The sequence below is a fragment of the Morone saxatilis genome, unplaced genomic scaffold (assembly GCF_004916995.1).
Source record: "Morone saxatilis isolate NCDOM2014 unplaced genomic scaffold, NCSU_SB_2.0 Contig18, whole genome shotgun sequence".
NCBI lineage: Eukaryota > Metazoa > Chordata > Actinopteri > Moronidae > Morone > Morone saxatilis.
In genome coordinates this window covers 7,450,871-7,468,163 of record NW_023339740.1, presented here as the reverse complement: position 1 = coordinate 7,468,163, position 17,293 = coordinate 7,450,871, and the positions used below count along the sequence as shown (strand labels likewise).

At 41.2% G+C, this 17,293-nt stretch overlaps 2 protein-coding genes across 2 annotated transcripts in view; both read left to right on the top strand.

Annotated features, from left to right (window-relative positions):
* The window catches only part of sfmbt1 (Scm like with four mbt domains 1), a 17,898-nt gene extending 10,745 nt beyond the window's left edge, over nt 1-7,153 (top strand). Inside the window, exons 11-21 of the mRNA XM_035661520.1 lie at nt 250-376; nt 1,183-1,296; nt 1,477-1,519; nt 1,615-1,682; nt 1,804-1,943; nt 2,684-2,793; nt 3,196-3,371; nt 4,070-4,248; nt 4,373-4,597; nt 5,039-5,167; nt 5,344-7,153. Coding sequence (XP_035517413.1) covers nt 250-376; nt 1,183-1,296; nt 1,477-1,519; nt 1,615-1,682; nt 1,804-1,943; nt 2,684-2,793; nt 3,196-3,371; nt 4,070-4,248; nt 4,373-4,597; nt 5,039-5,167; nt 5,344-5,484 — 1,452 coding nt within the window. The 3' untranslated portion in view covers nt 5,485-7,153. The remainder of the gene's footprint in view (nt 1-249; nt 377-1,182; nt 1,297-1,476; nt 1,520-1,614; nt 1,683-1,803; nt 1,944-2,683; nt 2,794-3,195; nt 3,372-4,069; nt 4,249-4,372; nt 4,598-5,038; nt 5,168-5,343) is intronic.
* A 75-nt stretch (nt 7,154-7,228) lies between these two features.
* Nucleotides 7,229-17,287, top strand: stimate (STIM activating enhance). Its single transcript, XM_035661521.1, has 8 exons — nt 7,229-8,211; nt 10,171-10,219; nt 10,322-10,417; nt 10,542-10,663; nt 10,886-10,998; nt 12,915-12,992; nt 13,252-13,395; nt 15,926-17,287. Exons 1-8 carry the CDS (start codon nt 7,986-7,988, stop codon nt 16,037-16,039), a joined length of 942 nt encoding a protein of 313 aa, XP_035517414.1. The 5' UTR covers nt 7,229-7,985; the 3' UTR covers nt 16,040-17,287.
* Nucleotides 17,288-17,293: the final 6 nt, after the last annotated feature.

Here is a 17,293-nt window from a genome sequence, read left to right as displayed (position 1 = left end):
TGGGAAATGAGATTTTACCCATTTGACTGACAGCGTAATCAAATGCCAGGGATGATACCATGTGTCCACACTGTGATGAGTTGTAAACAGGTGGCTCGCTCTGACTTTTCTCTCTTTTACCAGAGGCAAATATGTCTGTATATACTCTATGTAATGTTTATATGGGTTTTAATAATGGACAAAATTAACACAACACACAGCTATCATTTGCTCTCACATGAGTTCTTTCCCTCTCTGTTTGCCTGCTAGGAGCAGTGTGAGCACAGCTTCAAAGAGGCCATGAAACTGGAGGCCGTCAACCTGCTGTCACCTGAGAACATTCATGTGGCAACTGTCACCAGGGTCAAAGGGCAATACATTTGGCTCAGCCTGGAAGGTGAGATGGGATATGGAAAGAATGGGTTTATTAAAGACGAAAATTAACATGTATAGTTTCTATGTAGTCCCACAGCACATCGACAGCCATTTCATGTAGAGCATTAACCTATTATCCCTAGTTGAGCAGCTACCTTTCTATTTTCTATGGAGAATGCAGAAATTTTTTTTTCCATCAGTCACACAAGATCATTGCTTTGTTGCCTAAAGAGGCAGAAATCAGAGTTGCACACTATAGACACAACATCTTACTATTCTGCTATATGTTAACCACCTAATAGTCTTTAAAAGAGGTTGTAAGAGTAGCTCTCAAAAGCTTGGTAAGATTTGATTGACAGTGGCGTCTCCCTTGCAACATTTATCTCGAACAATAAGAAGCGAATTAAGACAATAGGTTTTCAGGCCCTCTAAGGTTTATGTCTATACATTTTGATGTGTGTTTACTGCAACATTGTCATTTCTTATAAAGTTTGTGTTGTCTTTACACAATTAACAATTAGTTAAGAGTTATTTGTAGGAGGTTAGGAGTATTTGTATATACTTGCATTCATTCAAACAAGCACATGAAGACCCTAACTGTAAGTTTTACTGTTGTATGCCATTTGTTTGATTATAAGTACAGCTGAAATCACTGCATACACACAACATAATGTCAAGATATAAGGGGTGAAGTATGTCACTTCCAGTTGCTCTAACTGAATTTGGCATCCATGCCAGGGTAAGAGTGTAGTCTGTGATATTTTTGCCACTTCTCACTATATATTCCTATACTCTAATAGCTCTGTGTGTGCGTGTTTGTTTGTACAGGACTGAAGCAGCCCATGCCAGAGCTGATTGTTCATGTGGACTCCCTCGACATTTTCCCTGTCAGCTGGTGTGAGACAAACGGCTATCCACTCGTCCACCCCATCAAACCCTCAGGTATACAACATGAGTCATCACAGTGGACTCACACTGCCACTCTCACATCGGCCTTAACGAGACTGTTACTAATGCTGTGACAAGCATAATACGATCTGTTTTTTTACCCTGACCTCCAAATAAGTGGCCATAATGTGATAGTGTGACTGGGCACACATTAGTCTTTCCTTTGTTTTTCAGTTGAAAAGGAGAGGAAGATTGCTGTTGTGCAGCCTGAGAAACAGTAAGTATAAGAGGAAGGGTGGGGGTGTTAACTGGTTTGAATGGATCGAGTCTGATTGCCCTTCAACATCTGAATCAATTTTCATCACTTTACAGCCGAACTTCACCAAAGTCATCATCACCTGACGCTGTCAAGCAGCAGATGGCCAACCAGTCAGAGACAGGTGAGTGGTATTTCTCGAGTCTCACTGAAAGAGTCCACGCTGTGATATGTCTCGTCTACTGGCTGTCTGTGCAGTCTGTGGTTGTTTCACCATTTTTATCTCTTCTTGTGTCGACGTGAAGGACATGGGAACGGGAAATACTGCTGTCCCAAGATCTACTTCAACCACCGCTGTTTCTCTGGGCCTTACCTTAACAAGGGACGCATTACAGAGCTGCCTCAGTTCATTGGCCCTGGTAACTGTGCCCTGGTGCTCAAAGAGGTGAGAAGGGCTAGTCCAGCTGTTTATTGTTTGAATCAGTGTCATCCCTTAATCCTTTAACACAAGCATGAAGATTGATTGTGATATGTTAAGCTTTGTGTGTGTCTCTGTGTGTGTGTGTCTGTGTGTCTGTGTATGGCAGTCTTGGTCGGTGGGTCTGCCACTATTGAATGGATTGTCATGACATTTTGTACAGATAGTTATGATTCCATCATCAGCATCAAGTTTTTTGGTCAAATATCTTCAAAACTAGCGACACTCCCATCAGCCTCAGCTGTACTTCCTGTTTAGTGCTAATTAGCAAATGTTAGCATTCTAACATGCTGCCTCTATCTCACACCATGGTGTTGTGACCATATTTCCCATAAACCCTATTCCATTCTGAGAGAAAGAGGAAGTTGCTACTTGTTCTCCTCCCCACATCTCAGTAAATGTGTAATGTGCCAGAAAAATAAATTAATTTGCATTGAAGGAAGAGCACTCCCTCTGCTTTGTGTGGTAAAGCAGTGTCATTTCTACCATAAAGCAATCTCACCAATAATAACCAATGGCACACAATGTAGAGTCTAGGAAAAGACTGCTAAACCACTGCCAAATTAAGTCACACATTAAGGATAATTGTCTTATAGTGAATATGGTGACAGTTTGATGTTAAAATGCTACACAATTAAAGAATAAAAGACCTAACCCTCCCGCCTGCAGATAACCTGTAAGTGTTGCAATGCTTGTTTTCTATCCAGGTATTGACTCTGCTGATAAATTCAGCATACAAGCCCAGTCGTGTGCTAAGAGAGCTGCAGCTGGACCAGGAGAGCCGCTGGCAAGGCTATGGAGAGACACTCAAAGCCAAGTGAGGGGAAACGCCATTAAATCCTTAGCTCAAAATTTTCTGTTATATAGGAATAGTAGTAGTGTTCACAGCTGAGCTATTTTAGGACGCATGCTGGATTAAACAGGTACTTGAATGCACAAGTGGAAATAAATATCTGCACATCGCAAGCCAACACAAGCTCCTGACACTTGATTAAAGCGACGATTTAGCCGACAGCATCTGGCTTACTTTTCAGAGAGACCTTGCTGGTTGTAGCAACCTTCCTAGATCAAACAGGAACATAATAGGAGCTTTAGTAAGTGAGAGTAGTCCATATCGTAGATAAATATATAATAGAAAAAAACGTTTTTTAAACCTAAAATACGAATCATTTATCACTATTTATTTGCTGTTCAACCTTACTTTTCTTTTGAATGTCAGGTACAAGGGAAAGAGTTACCGGGCCACTGTGGAAATAGTCCGCACTGCAGACCGCGTGGCAGACTTCTGCAGAAAAACCTGCATCAAGCTAGAGTGCTGCCCGAACCTGTTTGGACCTCGCATGGTTCTGGACCGCTGCTCAGAGAACTGCTCTGTCCTCACCAAGACCAAATACAGTAGGTGGTTTGCAGAACTAGAGACTTCTGATTATGGAGACTTGAAATGATATATCGGATGATATGGGGTGGCTGCTTTCTCTTTAAAGGAGACAATGAACACAACCTCTAATTGTTATGATTCATTCTGTATACTTGCTTGTCAGTTGTGACATTAGTTCTAAACAGTGTTCAAACTTACATTCACTTTTCCTTCTTCAGAAACCTTCAGTTGTTTTCATTTATGTTGCTTATGAATATAAGTTATCATATAAGTTCATAAATGCTCCCTTAATGAATACAGAAAGTCTGTGAAGCAGAGGAATAGAGTTTAAATTGGTTGAATAAGCAGATATAGTTGGCTGAAAACGTGTCAGGATTGGCCTCTTTCATCTTCTGCTGAACGAACCAAAGTCACAGATTTGTTGATATGTTTACTGGCTGCGGCACTGCAGTGCTGGGGTTAAGACACTGATGCAATTTGATGGCAACAGACAAACAATTACACTTTCTCTTTTGTCTCACATGTTTTCATATCACTGCAGACAGTACATATCCTCCACTGACAGGCTTTTTCTGTAGAGAAAACATGTATTAAAAAATACAGTCATTAAAATCTGATTGATCGATTCATTTCCATCTATCGCAATGATGCATTCAAATCTTTTCAGACATGTCAAATGCAGCATTTCACAATAAGCCTGTTGTCTTGTCACCAGCATATTACTATGGAAAGAAGAAAAGTAAACGTGTTGGCCGTCCACCTGGGGGGCACTCCAACCTGGAGGGTGGAGTAAAGAGAAGAGGGAGGAGGAGGAAGAAAAAGAAGCAGCTCTTCGTCCATAAGAAGAGACGCTCCTCAGCCTCAGTGGACAACACGCCTGCTGGGTCTCCACAGGTAACACACACACACATATTTTCTCTTTATTAAGTGTTATATGAAAGGATGCATCAGTTGTGTCATAAGACCTTTGATTCATCCTCACACTTTACTTCTATCTGTCCTTGACTTTGGCTCACAGGGCAGTGGAGAGGAAGAAGATCTAGATGAAGATGACTCCCTGAGTGAAGACACTGGTTCGGAGCTGCAGGACGATCTTCAGGATGATTCTGAACAATCGTTTGGGAAGTCTCAGCCTGCCACGCCATCCCCCTCCCCACCGGCAACACCCAGGCCCACACGTCGACGCCGGAAACCCCGCTCACCCTCATTCTCCGATGATGAGAACCGCCCTCCATCACCAAAGGTAATGAAAGTCACAAAGAGTTTGAAAATGACTCGGCAACCATAAATATTGAAATGGTTTGAAAATATTTATCTGGTGGTATTTATATGTCAAAGTTTACTTAACAGATTTCTTCTTATCTTTAATGAATTCTCCATTGTGTACCACTAAGCATAAAATAAAAATGTTGTTTTGTACAATCCCACCTCTGTGCCCCATCCATCTAATACACCTGCTTTTCTCTGCCTAATTTTAATAACATTTTGAATGATGTTTTCACTGTGACCTGAACGTTGTCTAAACAGCTTATGAGAAAATCAACAAGATTGAAACAGCCAGTTTCTCTTTTATGAGTTCTTCTCAGCATCAATTGTAAGGGTTAGAATGAGCTGTGAGCCATCCACTTCAGATGAGACATCTCTCGGCATCTCTGTCTGACTCACCCTGTCTGTCTGTTTATAGACCTCAAAGACTGAGCCTCCTCAGAAGTTGTGTTTGGACACCAGCCCACTGGAGTGGAGCGTTACTGATGTGGTTCGCTTCATCAGGACCACTGACTGTGCACCTCTTGCACGTATTTTCTTGGATCAGGTAAGAAATACTAAGAGACTTAATGGGCACTCAGGATGGCTGTGCACTCCACTCTACTGAAATAAGGGCATTAGACACTTGAATCCATAGTCACAAAAACAAAACATCACTTTAATAGATAGTTGAAAAAAACTTATTTTTGAAACTGCATCTCATACGAATGTATATTTTTGCAGGAGATTGACGGACAGGCGCTGCTGCTCCTGAACCTTCCAACAGTGCAAGAGTGTATGGACCTGAAGCTGGGACCAGCCATCAAGCTGTGCCACCACATTGAGAGGGTCAAGCTGGCATTTTATCAACAGTTTGCCACGTAGCTGACGGGGAATGAACATGGACATGAATATATCCTGTTCTGTGTATTAATTCTGTGAAAAACACTGTAATTCCCAATTCTGATTTTTCTAACACTGGACATCCTTTAGAATCCTGCATATACCACCCTGTGTCGGACAAGCATGACTGTGATGGATAAAGTAACATTTTCTGATCATTGAACAAAGAAGAAGAGCTACATAAGGTCAAAAACAGTTTGTTTACGAAGCCACAGAGCAGGACTAAAAGAAGAATTCAAGGCACTTTAATTCAGTAAATAAGTATAAAAGCCTTTATTGATTCCAGCCCATTTTGCAAAACAAAAAATGCAAGCCATCAACAAGGACTTGCTTTCAAATTAAAAAAGGTTGGTTTCTAGCCTCGTTCTAATAAAGACTTAACTTATGTGTCTTCAGAGTGCCTCGGATTCTTCTCTTATATTTCTTCTCTCTTTATGTGGAAGAGTGACTGAGCGCCTCCAAATCAACATTTGCACCATCTGCAGGTGTCAGAAATGCAGTGGTCTTGCCTCCTAATCTGGTGATTTCACTGATGTCTAATTTCAGTTCAAAGATGGTCAACAATTTGGTGCAGATGAGGGTACACAACATGGTACCTGACAGCCCTCTTGCATTGAAGCACTTTTTACTAAATGCGTTTCACTGTAAAAGCTCCAAGCTGCATCTTGGATTACCAACAGATTTGTAGACTTTGTTTTATGGAGAATCACTTAAATTCTCAAAGATCACTTTGCCCATGAATTAAGCAAAGATAAAAATAATTATTGTGAACACAAAGCTACAAGTTGCATAGAAGTAATACGATTTGCAGGTTTCTTGAAAGCCAGAGGTAATATTAAACTAGATATGCTGACAATAGATGTGAAAGAACAGTCATAGTGACATGTTGCAAGAAATTTGATTTTAGCGTAAAAACCAGACATGAATATTGTACTAACACTATTTGCAAATGTTATCCAGCTGAATGAAGATACAACAACAACAACAACAACAACAGACAGACATAAAGGGGGACTTCATCTCAAGAGATCAAATTGCTTTCTTGTTCAAGCTTCTATTGTATGCAAGAGCAGTTTACAGTGTAAGGATTCTGTAATACAAGCACAACCATGTACTGTATGGTGGTATGCAAATTTGACACGGCATGTTTGTATATAATGTATATAATCAAATATCTTCTAGCGCAACAGGGTGAAAGAAAAATAATCTAATGAGCAAATAACTTTCTGCATAAGCAATGTGTAAATGCCCTAAATATACAGTATATTTGCACAGAACAGGTCTAAACTTTCACATATGAGGTGTATGGTTAAAACAAATCCAGCTGCAGTTGATTATTTGAGCAAATTCATATCATTGAATAGTCATTATTTTTAACACTTAACTGAATGATAAATGGGCAGTTTTAAATCAAGAAGATATTCTCAAAATGCTTTTGTAAATCAGTTTTTCCTCTTTACCAGTTCTCGTAGTGTGATTCATTGTAATGTGCATCATTTTGTGTGAGTAAAACCTCCGTAGGCTCTTTGTTTACTCCTTTGCTTGTAGTTTCCGCTGTTCCCAAAGCAACGAACAGCTTTTTTTATTTCATGTTTGAAGATTATAACTGCTATTTAAAGACAAGACTGCAATTAAAACTGTGAGCAACCAATATTACACGGCTCCTGGTCTTTGTCATACATTACCCAACATGCAGTCGGTGGTTACGCAGGTCACATGACCCAGCGTCTGTCAACATGAGTGGGCACTGCTGGGCAGGAAGCAGCTGGGTGAACGTGAGCCGTGACCTGCGAATACTGAAATCATTCATGTTTAATAGACAGTAAAGATACGTTTTAAACAGGCGTTAAAGTCACGAGCGACCGGTGCTCGCGCTGCTCCCATCACCTGAGAGAAGACTCAGGTGTGCTAAGCTAACGTTAGCTTCATACTGAGGAGGTAACGTTAGCTTCGGGGCTAGCTAGGTAGGAGGTGATAGCATCTCAGCCGCTGCATCTCTCTCTGTTTCCACTATGGACCTTTGACTGTCGGCACAATGAGGTTTCTCACTGATTGACCCGCACTGTACGACACACCGAACATACGTTTTAAGTGTGTGTTGTTTACATACTCGTGTTAGCTCGCAGATTCCAGGTCGAGACAGAAAATGTTTCACTGCACTTCTCCACCAGCTAATGAGGTTTAACGGTGCTGCTCGCTTCCAAAGAGTGAACGAATCTGATCACAGCTACGTAGGGCTTTATTGTAACTTTCAGCTAGTACGACTTGACTTCTCCTAAGACAGAAGCAGCTATGGCTGTGTGGATGCTTGAAGCAGGAGAATGAGTGCGAGTGGGGAAAGAGGATGCCACCATCTTTCATCGAAGGCTGTCCAGCTGAACAGATCGATTAGCTGACCAACAACTGCTGGAGAGGACTGGGAGACGCATAGAGTCTGTGTGAGAAGCCACCGCTGTCGACTTTATTAGTCAGTCTTCTGTCCTATGGATACTGTTAGTGGTGTCAACATGCTGTCCCAGCTCGGAGACGTGGCACGGGCAGGTCCCGGAGGAGCAGGGCTGCCCGCTGTGTCCTTAACCAACACGTCGGTGTCCTCCAGCCCGACGCCAGGCACTGATAACCGAGGCTGTGAGAACGGCGCCCTGATGGACTCGTTTGGGATTTTTCTGCAAGGACTTCTCGCTGTGGTGGCGTTCAGCACGCTGATGTGTGAGTATGGCCAGAGGTCAGCTGTGTGCTGGTTAGATATCTGACTCCAGCTGCTGACAGAACTGGACAATTATCCAATAGCATCACCCGGTTAATCAAATGAGACATTGATCTCAGCTGGGAGGGTCAGGCCCCAGTCTGTAACAGGAAAAAGCATAACAAGTAATGGAGCCAGGCTTTCTGTCTCTTGTAAAACTTAATGCCAGGGCTTTCACCTCAGTGTAACATTACAGCTGGTGACTTCTTTGTTGAAGTTATTTGCTGTGGTTGTGATAAAAGCTGCGCACTCCCCACACTTCCCGGCACATGTTTGACCTTTCCTGCCACATCATATCTATTCTGTGTCTCTCAGGTTAAAGCTCAGCCATGAAACAATCCTAACAGGAAACTGCTGTAGTTCTCTCATAAGGATCGTATCTTGCAGGTGGCAGTCAGAGTATGTAAACGAAAGAAAACTTGAAGTTAAGGGAGAAATGACAGGGGGGTACTGAATGCTTACACTGATTGTGTGTGACTCAAATTGCAATAAGCACTTGCAGCTCCAATACACTTGTGTATATTTGCGAACAAAAACGGTCACAATGTATTCAGAATAAGTTTTGATAAGTCAGGTACATTCCCACACGTGACCCTGCAGCTGCTTCACGAACCGTTTCTCTTCCCTGAGATTGTTTTGTAGAAACCGGTGTGTGCATTTCAAAAACACACTACGTTGCACAAACATAAACGATTTTTCACAAATGTTGTCTACTAAGTTCCTTCTTGTTTCATTTCTGCCTTCACATGTTTGTTTCCATTTCTAGCTAAGATGGGCAGCACAACGTATATTTAGAGTTTAGGGTTTGGCCGTGGTTCCATTCAGTCAGTGTCTGGCACACCACTGACAGCTGCATGACCTAATGAGAGCAGTCTCAGTTTTGTGTGTCCCAGCAGACTCGTAGCAGCGAGGAATGATCCGCTTTTTTCTGCTTTTCTTTTTTTTTTTTTTTGCTTGAGGCAGCTCTCTGAGCAGACGGAGAAGGCCTCCGCCTGTGTTCACATCACACCCAGCTGCACACAGGGTGTGTTTAGTCTGAAGTTACACTTAGCAGAAACTGAGGTCATAGCTTGCAGTATAGCTTGTCCGCATGAAAAACACAAAAAGCCTTGAGTAAATGTTTGGCCAACACTGCAGTATTCAGTGCGAGTTTTGAGAAGTGAGATTGATGTGTTCTCTGTGAGTTTAATGGCTTATGTAGAAGTTATAGTCTAGCTGAGGTACCACAGCCTTAAATACTCCTTTAGAGCCTGTGTCTGATTTTAGAAAGTAAATGAGTGATGTGATATAATGTGGTAAGACTCCCCTCTCATGCAGCTCTGTGTGATAGCAGTTAAAAGAAGAGGGCTGTGACATTGAAAACAAGTCGCTATTGTGAAGAACAGCAAGACCTTTATTTGTGTTGGACATGTCACCGCTTTCAGTGTGGAGCTTTCCCGCATAAAACCCACAGAGAGAATGATTGAAGTGAGGACTTATAAAACGCACATCACTGGCACCCCAGAGTAGCAATCACATTGGCACATACAGTAATTTGCACATACTATCATATTGCCACTGCAGATCAGTTTTAGCTCATGTTCTTGTCCACTACTTCTGCTTCCTCTGTGACCAACAACATATCGCCCTTGTTCCGTTTCAGTTTTTTAACAACAAAGCATTTGATGGTTTAATTGCGCAAAAAGGGGATGTCTAGTCTCATTTCCAACTTATAAATGTGTCAGTACAAACCAAGACTTTCAGTTGGACAATAAAACCATTAAAATGCTCATTGGAGCTTTGACTCACATGACGGTTATAACTTGGTTGAAATGAAAACAAAGGAGATTCTGTCTGATTGGTTCTTTGTTCTTCTGTGTTTGTATGACTGATATGTAGTAAAATCCCACTATCTTTGTGACACACTCTTCTCTCCTCCACAGTGAAACGCTTCAGGGAGCCAAAACATGAGAGGAGACCCTGGAGGATCTGGTAAGGCAGCTGAGCCAGCTTAAATTTATTTCTCTGCAAAGGCATGAAATGAATCCTGCTGGAGTGCCTCAGAAGCATATCAACTGTCCCGTCTCTCTGCAGGTTCCTGGACACCTCAAAACAGGCCATCGGGATGCTGTTTATCCACTTTGCCAATGTCTATTTGTCAGACCTCACAGAGGAGGATCCCTGCTCACTGTGAGTTAATCCTGTATTTGACCTTTCTCACCAGAGCACCCTGATGTTACTGATAGATTTCCAAGAAACTGTATTGAAATGCAGGGAACTCCAGTTTTCATTTGCATCCACTTTTCTGTCCCAGATACCTCATTAACTTCCTGTTGGATGCTTCTCTGGGCATGTTGCTGATCTATGCTGGGGTGAGAGCCGTCAGTGCTATTGTAGAGTGGAGGCAGTGGGACTCCCTGCGTTTTGGAGAATACGGTGAGGACTGTGTGTGTGTGAGTGGTAAAGTGGGAGTTCCAGCACATTCCTAAAATGCCTGCAATGCCCAATGGAGGGCAGTAGCTGCCCTCAATGTGCTGCACTGTCATTTCTTACTTGGCCAGTGTTGTTTGATAAAACAGTTTGTGTGAATCTGAAGCAGTGAAATCTAAAGACCTGCGCTAGATATTTAAATACCTTTTTGTGCGTGTGTGTGTGTAGGAGAGCCAGTGCAGTGCACAGCGTGGTTGGGCCAGTGTATCCTCTACATCCTCATTATGATGTTTGAGAAAGTCCTCATCATGCTGGTCCTCCTCATTCCCCAGTGGAAGAAGGTGAGAAAGAAAGTGTAACAATTTGAAAAAATAGCAGGTGAAATTAGTGCCCATTAATATAATTTAAAAAAAAACAAACAAAGTGATCTATGGGTCATTATCAGAGCCATTTACCTCCTATAAAATATCAAACTAATTAAATTACCTTTATGTCATGCATGCTCATTGATTACTATAGTATGAGTCGTTTCCGGCCTTCCGCAAGTTTCACAGCCACCGTATTTTCAGACGCAAGCAGTGTTCAGTTAGTTGAAATCTGTAACATCACGGGGGAACAGCAAGGTGCTAGATGCTACTAAATCCTATATACTTGGTATATGGTAAATACATTTTTCTTCACACACAAAAGATGAGGTGGTTATTGTAGTTTTTATACAGCAGGGGTCTTCAACCTTTTTGAGAGTGACTTATAAAACGAGAGAAAATTGTCGGGAAAGCTACTCCATATACTTGACAAGCATTCATGTTAAATTGATGCTTTCAGTAGAATAATGGTGTGTATTTTCACCTGAAGTCATTTTCATATACAGGGTTTTGTAATTTTAAATCAATTTGATTGCTGCAGTTTGAATTGAAACTGCAGTTGTGGAAGTTATTGTTTCTGTGTGTTGTGAAAAAAATATTAAAGATTGAGATTACAGAACATGCTCGGTGGCCAACTCTCTTGGAGACCCCTGCTCTACAGTGTAGTCACCATGACAGGTGATCTCTAGTTTTTAATAAATCAAACGATCATGGTGGGACCAGAAAGCCAGGATTAGGCACAAAACTACTCAGAAAACCTACTCATCAATCTTCATTAAACAGGCCCTTAATTGCTCATAGTCATCTGAAATCCTTGTCTACAAGTACAGTTATATCCCTTTAAAGGTGACCTTTTTTGTAGTTTTTATGTAAAACAAGCAAAAGTTTTGTTTATATTCAGTATTACTTGCCAAAAGCATTGTATGTGTCCTTGAACTTCAAGAAAGGTGTTGAATGCATTTCCTTCATCATAAAATATTTGCAGGAAAAAAAGTATTTTCATTCCTGCGATGTCAACATCGATGTGTAAGTGGAGTCCCTGCCTTTTGTTGGCACATTAGTGTGAAACCAATAGTGTGAATGTTTATTGCCTCACATCTGAGTGCATGTGCATCTCAAATACTACTCCCTGTTATCCAATGTACTGAAGACAAACATAATAAGTAGTTCCCTGACCGGGAATCGACCCGGCCGCGGCGTGAGAGCAGCCGAATCCTAACCACTAGACCACCAGGGACACCTGTGGGGGCTAATTCTTTGCTGTTGGCAGACGTTGGTGTCAAGTGTCACTCTCTGTACTTATTAGTTTTCTGCAGTAATACTGGCTGAAACTGTGCCACTACCTATAAATGTAACATCACAGTAGTGACTCTGAGCGTTTTAGATTAAAAAAAAAAACAAGGAGGTTCCAACAAACCACACTTATTTTGAGAAATCTTCATTTTTGAAACGATCCCCCTTTTCCCACTGAAGGAGCGCAGCTACAATGGAGGCAACAAAATGACAAGTTTGTAGAGAATACAGTTTCTTTTTATGGATTACATTGATACCAAATTGAAAGAAGACTGTGGACAAATAGAATAGAATGCCTTTATTGTCACTATAAACATGTACAATGAGATTAAAATAACGACCTTTAGCTTGTGTTTTTATAGACACGTTAGGAATTGTTAAAATGGCATATTTCTTAAAGGAGCTTTGAGGGGGAATTCAAACTGATAATTTGTAAAAAAATAAATAAAAAAATAAATCAATAAATAATAATAATGTTTGTATAACTTTGTAAGTCTTGTAGTGTGTCCAAGGCTTATGGCTAAGTGTGCTGTCTGTGTTGCTGTGTATGCTTATGACTGTGCTTGTGTGCGTGTTATTTATGTTTGTGTGTGTCGCAGCTGGCTCTCCTCAACCCCATAGAGAATCCCGACCTGGAACTGGCCATCGTCATGCTCATCGTTCCGTTCTTCGTCAACGTAAGTCTGCTGTTACTGTGTGTTTTTCTTTGATTTTACAGGTCTTGCAACACCAGTGGTGTTGGTGTTTTGTGAGGTTCTGTTATTGGGTACCTAAATCATCCCAGTTTGTTCATATAATGGCTATCATCTTGTGTGTGTATGAACATAAAACAAATATTCACAGTTTTGGTGGATAATATAAAAATGTTCTCTAAACTTCTGTTGATTCCCCATGGGGAAACATAATACATCACAGTATTTGTTTTGTTTCGTTAAGGCCCTCATGTTCTGGGTGGTAGATAATTTCCTAATGAAGAAGCACAAGACAAAAGCAAAGCTGGAGGAGAGAGAGGAGGACTCACGGGGGAACAGCAAGGTGCGCTACAGACGAGCCCTGTCCCATGATGACTCAGAGTCAGAGGTAAGTCTCACTGAAGACAGAATCAGTTTTTGTTCATAAAACACACAAGCAGTTGAAGTTGTCATTGAAGGAGACAGAGCGATTGTCCATTGGCACAGAAGTTGCCTCTCCCAAATGTTTCTTTACTCCAAAATCCCACTTCTGAGCTTCTGAAACGAAGTATGACATATTCTTTTGACTGTCAGTGGTTCCTGGTCTCCAGTGCTGATTGGCACCCTGTCATGGACAAACTTACTCTTGCTATTAATTCAGCACACCCACGGTCAGAAGAGAGAGATGCCTTAAAGCTGTTATAGCTGGCTAGATCAAGGTTCCCAGTTACTTCATAACCTTGTAAAGCAGATGAGCCCAATGCAGAGCTCTGCGTCACACACACTATTCACATTCCCACACAACACATAAAGTCATAACACAAGTCTGGTCTAAGCACATTTACCAGCAAGTCCACTTCAAGAGATCCTAGATTTGATTCTGCTCTCTTCTTTATATGTATGAATGCAGCCCTGGAAAACTACTACATCCAGCACTCTTGACACATAATAAGTTATTGATAGTTACAGCTGAACAGTGAGAGGAAAAGAGGAGAGACAGAACGGGTTCAAGGGAGTTGAATCTATGGCCACTGCAGCAACATTTCTATGCCAACCTTTTTTACTTGCTTATTTTATGTCCTTGCTATTGTTTCTTTGTAATTTAGTCCAACACTCTCTTTAATATGCTGGGAATACTGATTTATCCAACATTTAGAAAAATATGCAATTAAAAAAAGATTTGAAATAAAATGCATATAAAGAAACTGTGCTCACCTGCTTGGCAGCAGCTGGTAATGAATGGTAATGTTTATTCATAACTCAGACATGCTGCACTGCCCTTTAAACTGCTGTTGAATAAGCTGTTCAACATGTGATATTGTTCTTCCTGTGGTCAGATAATGAGGCAGAGTATAGGTCAGACAGAAGTCAAGAGGAAGTAATCAGGTATGCAGGTGGATTTTGGCTGCTGATCTCTGTTTTCTGAGGGTGGCACAACACAGCGGGCCGTGGTGCAATAGATAACACGTCTGACTTTGAATCAGAAGATCCTTGGTTTGCCACCCAGCTGGCTCGTGAATACGTTTTCAAATTGTTGTGTTGATCCATGGGCCGGTATCACTATGTTGTTCTGGGTATAGCAAACACAAGATAATCACTGTCCATGGCCAGATTCAACCAAGACTTTTTATAACTTGGAAATGTTAAGGTCAGTCAAATGATGGCCGTAATCAAAGCCAGATACCCTTTGGCCATGTTTCTGCATCCTGTCCTTGAACCTACTGCACGGAGATTTTAACCAGTTATGAAACAGTCTCAATGTAATACTAATGCCTCTGTATGACCTACATAAGCACATAAGACCATCAGCAAGAAGACTATTTGTAGGCTATTTCTTTATAGTTCTTCCTAATGTCTGCCACCAGCTCGGATTTGCTCAGATAAAGCTTTAAATTGTGGATTTATCATCTATTTTGGGGACATTCAACTTTTAGTAAAAACAACATCAAGATCAATTTGTGTCAAAGGTTGTGAAAAGTTCTGTGACTTCCTGTTCACGAAGGAACAAAAGTGCCACAGCACAGCTGCCTTCAAGGCAGTTTTTTTTTTTTTTAAGTCATCACAAAAAGTGGAAATCCAAGTTTAATTTTCATTTTACAACAGACAACAAAAAATACAACTGCTGTTTAGACTTTATTTCTGAAACCAGGTTGTTGTTTTGTAGTCAGTAGCCACATTAGTTTTTAGATTATAAAACGGAATGTAAAGTTGCTTTTCAAGGCATTATTACATTTGAATGATCAAAGCAGTGAAGACAAAAGCCAGCTTCACGGTTTGTTTCACCACGTGTGTGTGCGGCTGCAGCTTGCCTGAGTGCGCTTTCAGCAGAGTCGTGCAGTGGGGAGGCGCTGGGCTGAACATTTATCGTGTCAGTCGGCAGTGTGACTCGCAAGCGGGCCAGTGCGCAATGGATAACGCGTCTGACTACGGATCAGAAGATTCTAGGTCGACTCCTGGCTGGCTCGTGTCTTTTTCATCCTACTGTTGTGATTAGGCTAAAATGCAGCATCAGCTTATGTTGATAATCAAAATAGAATAACCACTATCAGGTTTTTACTTCCACTTACGGACTTATTTAGTAAAGTGACAGCATTGCCTCATATACAAACACACAATACAAGAGATACTAAAGACATTCATCTATACATTTACTTAATGTTTACTGTATTGTGTACTCTCTTGCTTAGCATGATTTTGCTTTTGAGGATTAGAGGCATATTACTGAATTATTATGAAGGGAAAACTTATTAAAGGAATTTGTATCTCTTGTTTCACACACATTGGTTGGATTAACTGTACCTACCCATGATTTGTGTTACAACATTTAGCCATTTACTCGAAAGAAATCTTTTTATTAACCAACCAGAATGCTGTGATATTGTGATAGACTCCATGAACCAGCCTCCCACTAATATTCGCGTCTCTTTCCTGTCCTTCAGATCCTTTTCTCAGCAGACGATGAAATGGATGAGTCGGATGAAGATGACGTTCGACGGCTCACTGGCCTGAAGACGGTGAAGAAGAAGAAGCTTCGCATGGGGATCCCTGTTTGACCTGCGTGCCTAGCTAAACTGCTACGATCAAATTTCCTCCGGTAGCTGTTCACCTCACGGGCTCACGTATACTTTCCCTCCACAGATTCTGTATCAGCCTTAGGAGCTGACACCATCCATTATAGGACGCCCTTTGACAGAAGAATATACTGTAATTGAATTCCCTTTACTGTTGACTTCTGGAGGACTTCTGCATAAACTGACTAACCCGGGATTTCATTTCACACACTGGGAGACGTTGCTTCGGTTGGCCAGGTACTTCGGATCACTGTTGCATTTCGACATGACACTCGAGTGTTGTTTAAAGACACTGTTTGGGGAAAAAGAATCCCACCATGAACATACATCATATTGTTAAATACTTTATGCACGTATAAAAGGAAAACATTAACACTGGTTTAATACTGTTTGGACTTCTGTGGCAGCTTGTTTGGGTGCAGTGGGACAAATCTAAATGGCCACAACAGAACCAAACATCATGCAAACAGAACGGTTTAAGGAGCCGGGTGCATTTGATAGTCTAACATGTGCTCTAAAGTGATTGTATTCCTGATGTAGATTACATGTAAATTTTGTCCTTTGTTTTCTCTTGTAGATGTACCACCATTGGCCTGTGATGTGTGTGTGTGTGTGTGTGTGTGTGTATGTGTGTATGTTTGCACGTGTGTGTATGTTTGCACGTGTGTGTATGTGAGGGCGTGCACAGTTGGACACACCTCAGATTTAGAGGAGCATTACGTCAGTGTTTGAATCACTGTATTGATGCAACTCTTAACACTTTCCAGCACAGTTACACACTTTATTACTGCATATCTTGTATTTAATGTTACTCGTGTCAAAGGGAGCAAAGTTACGCCTGCAGCAACCTTCCATTTTTATCCTCTGACAGAGTCCTTTCAACTGTTAAACCTGTAGGACTGCAAGCATAACACTCCAGCATCCTTCTAATATCAGCTCAGCCGCTGTTGTCTGTCTGTAGACACAAGACTGCAGTCTCAGTTTGTCTGTGACAGTGTTACTGATGTGTTCTGACTGTGTGTTCTTTGTCTTTTGAATGTCTTTTGTGTCATTTTAACTTGTTTTGTATAGGATTTGAGTGTTATTTTCGGGCCAAATAGGTGACTATGCTTGTTCCAAAAGTGTTCTTTATTCCTTCACTCTAACGGGGAGAGTAGATATGGGAACCATTTCTTGCACAATTTCCCATGTATCACAACTTTCATCTTTCCTTTTATGTTTGTGTTTTTTTTTGTT

What these genes read in the sequence shown, in the direction of transcription:
- stimate (XM_035661521.1), top strand. Translation starts at nt 7,986, where the DNA reads ATGGATACTGTTAGTGGTGTCAACATGCTGTCCCAGCTCGGAGACGTG. An exon ending in GAGGAGGATCCCTGCTCACT is followed by an intron (nt 10,418 to 10,541) that starts GTGAGTTAATCC and finishes TTTCTGTCCCAG; the next exon opens with ATACCTCATTAACTTCCTGT. An exon ending in CCTGCGTTTTGGAGAATACG is followed by an intron (nt 10,664 to 10,885) that starts GTGAGGACTGTG and finishes GTGTGTGTGTAG; the next exon opens with GAGAGCCAGTGCAGTGCACA.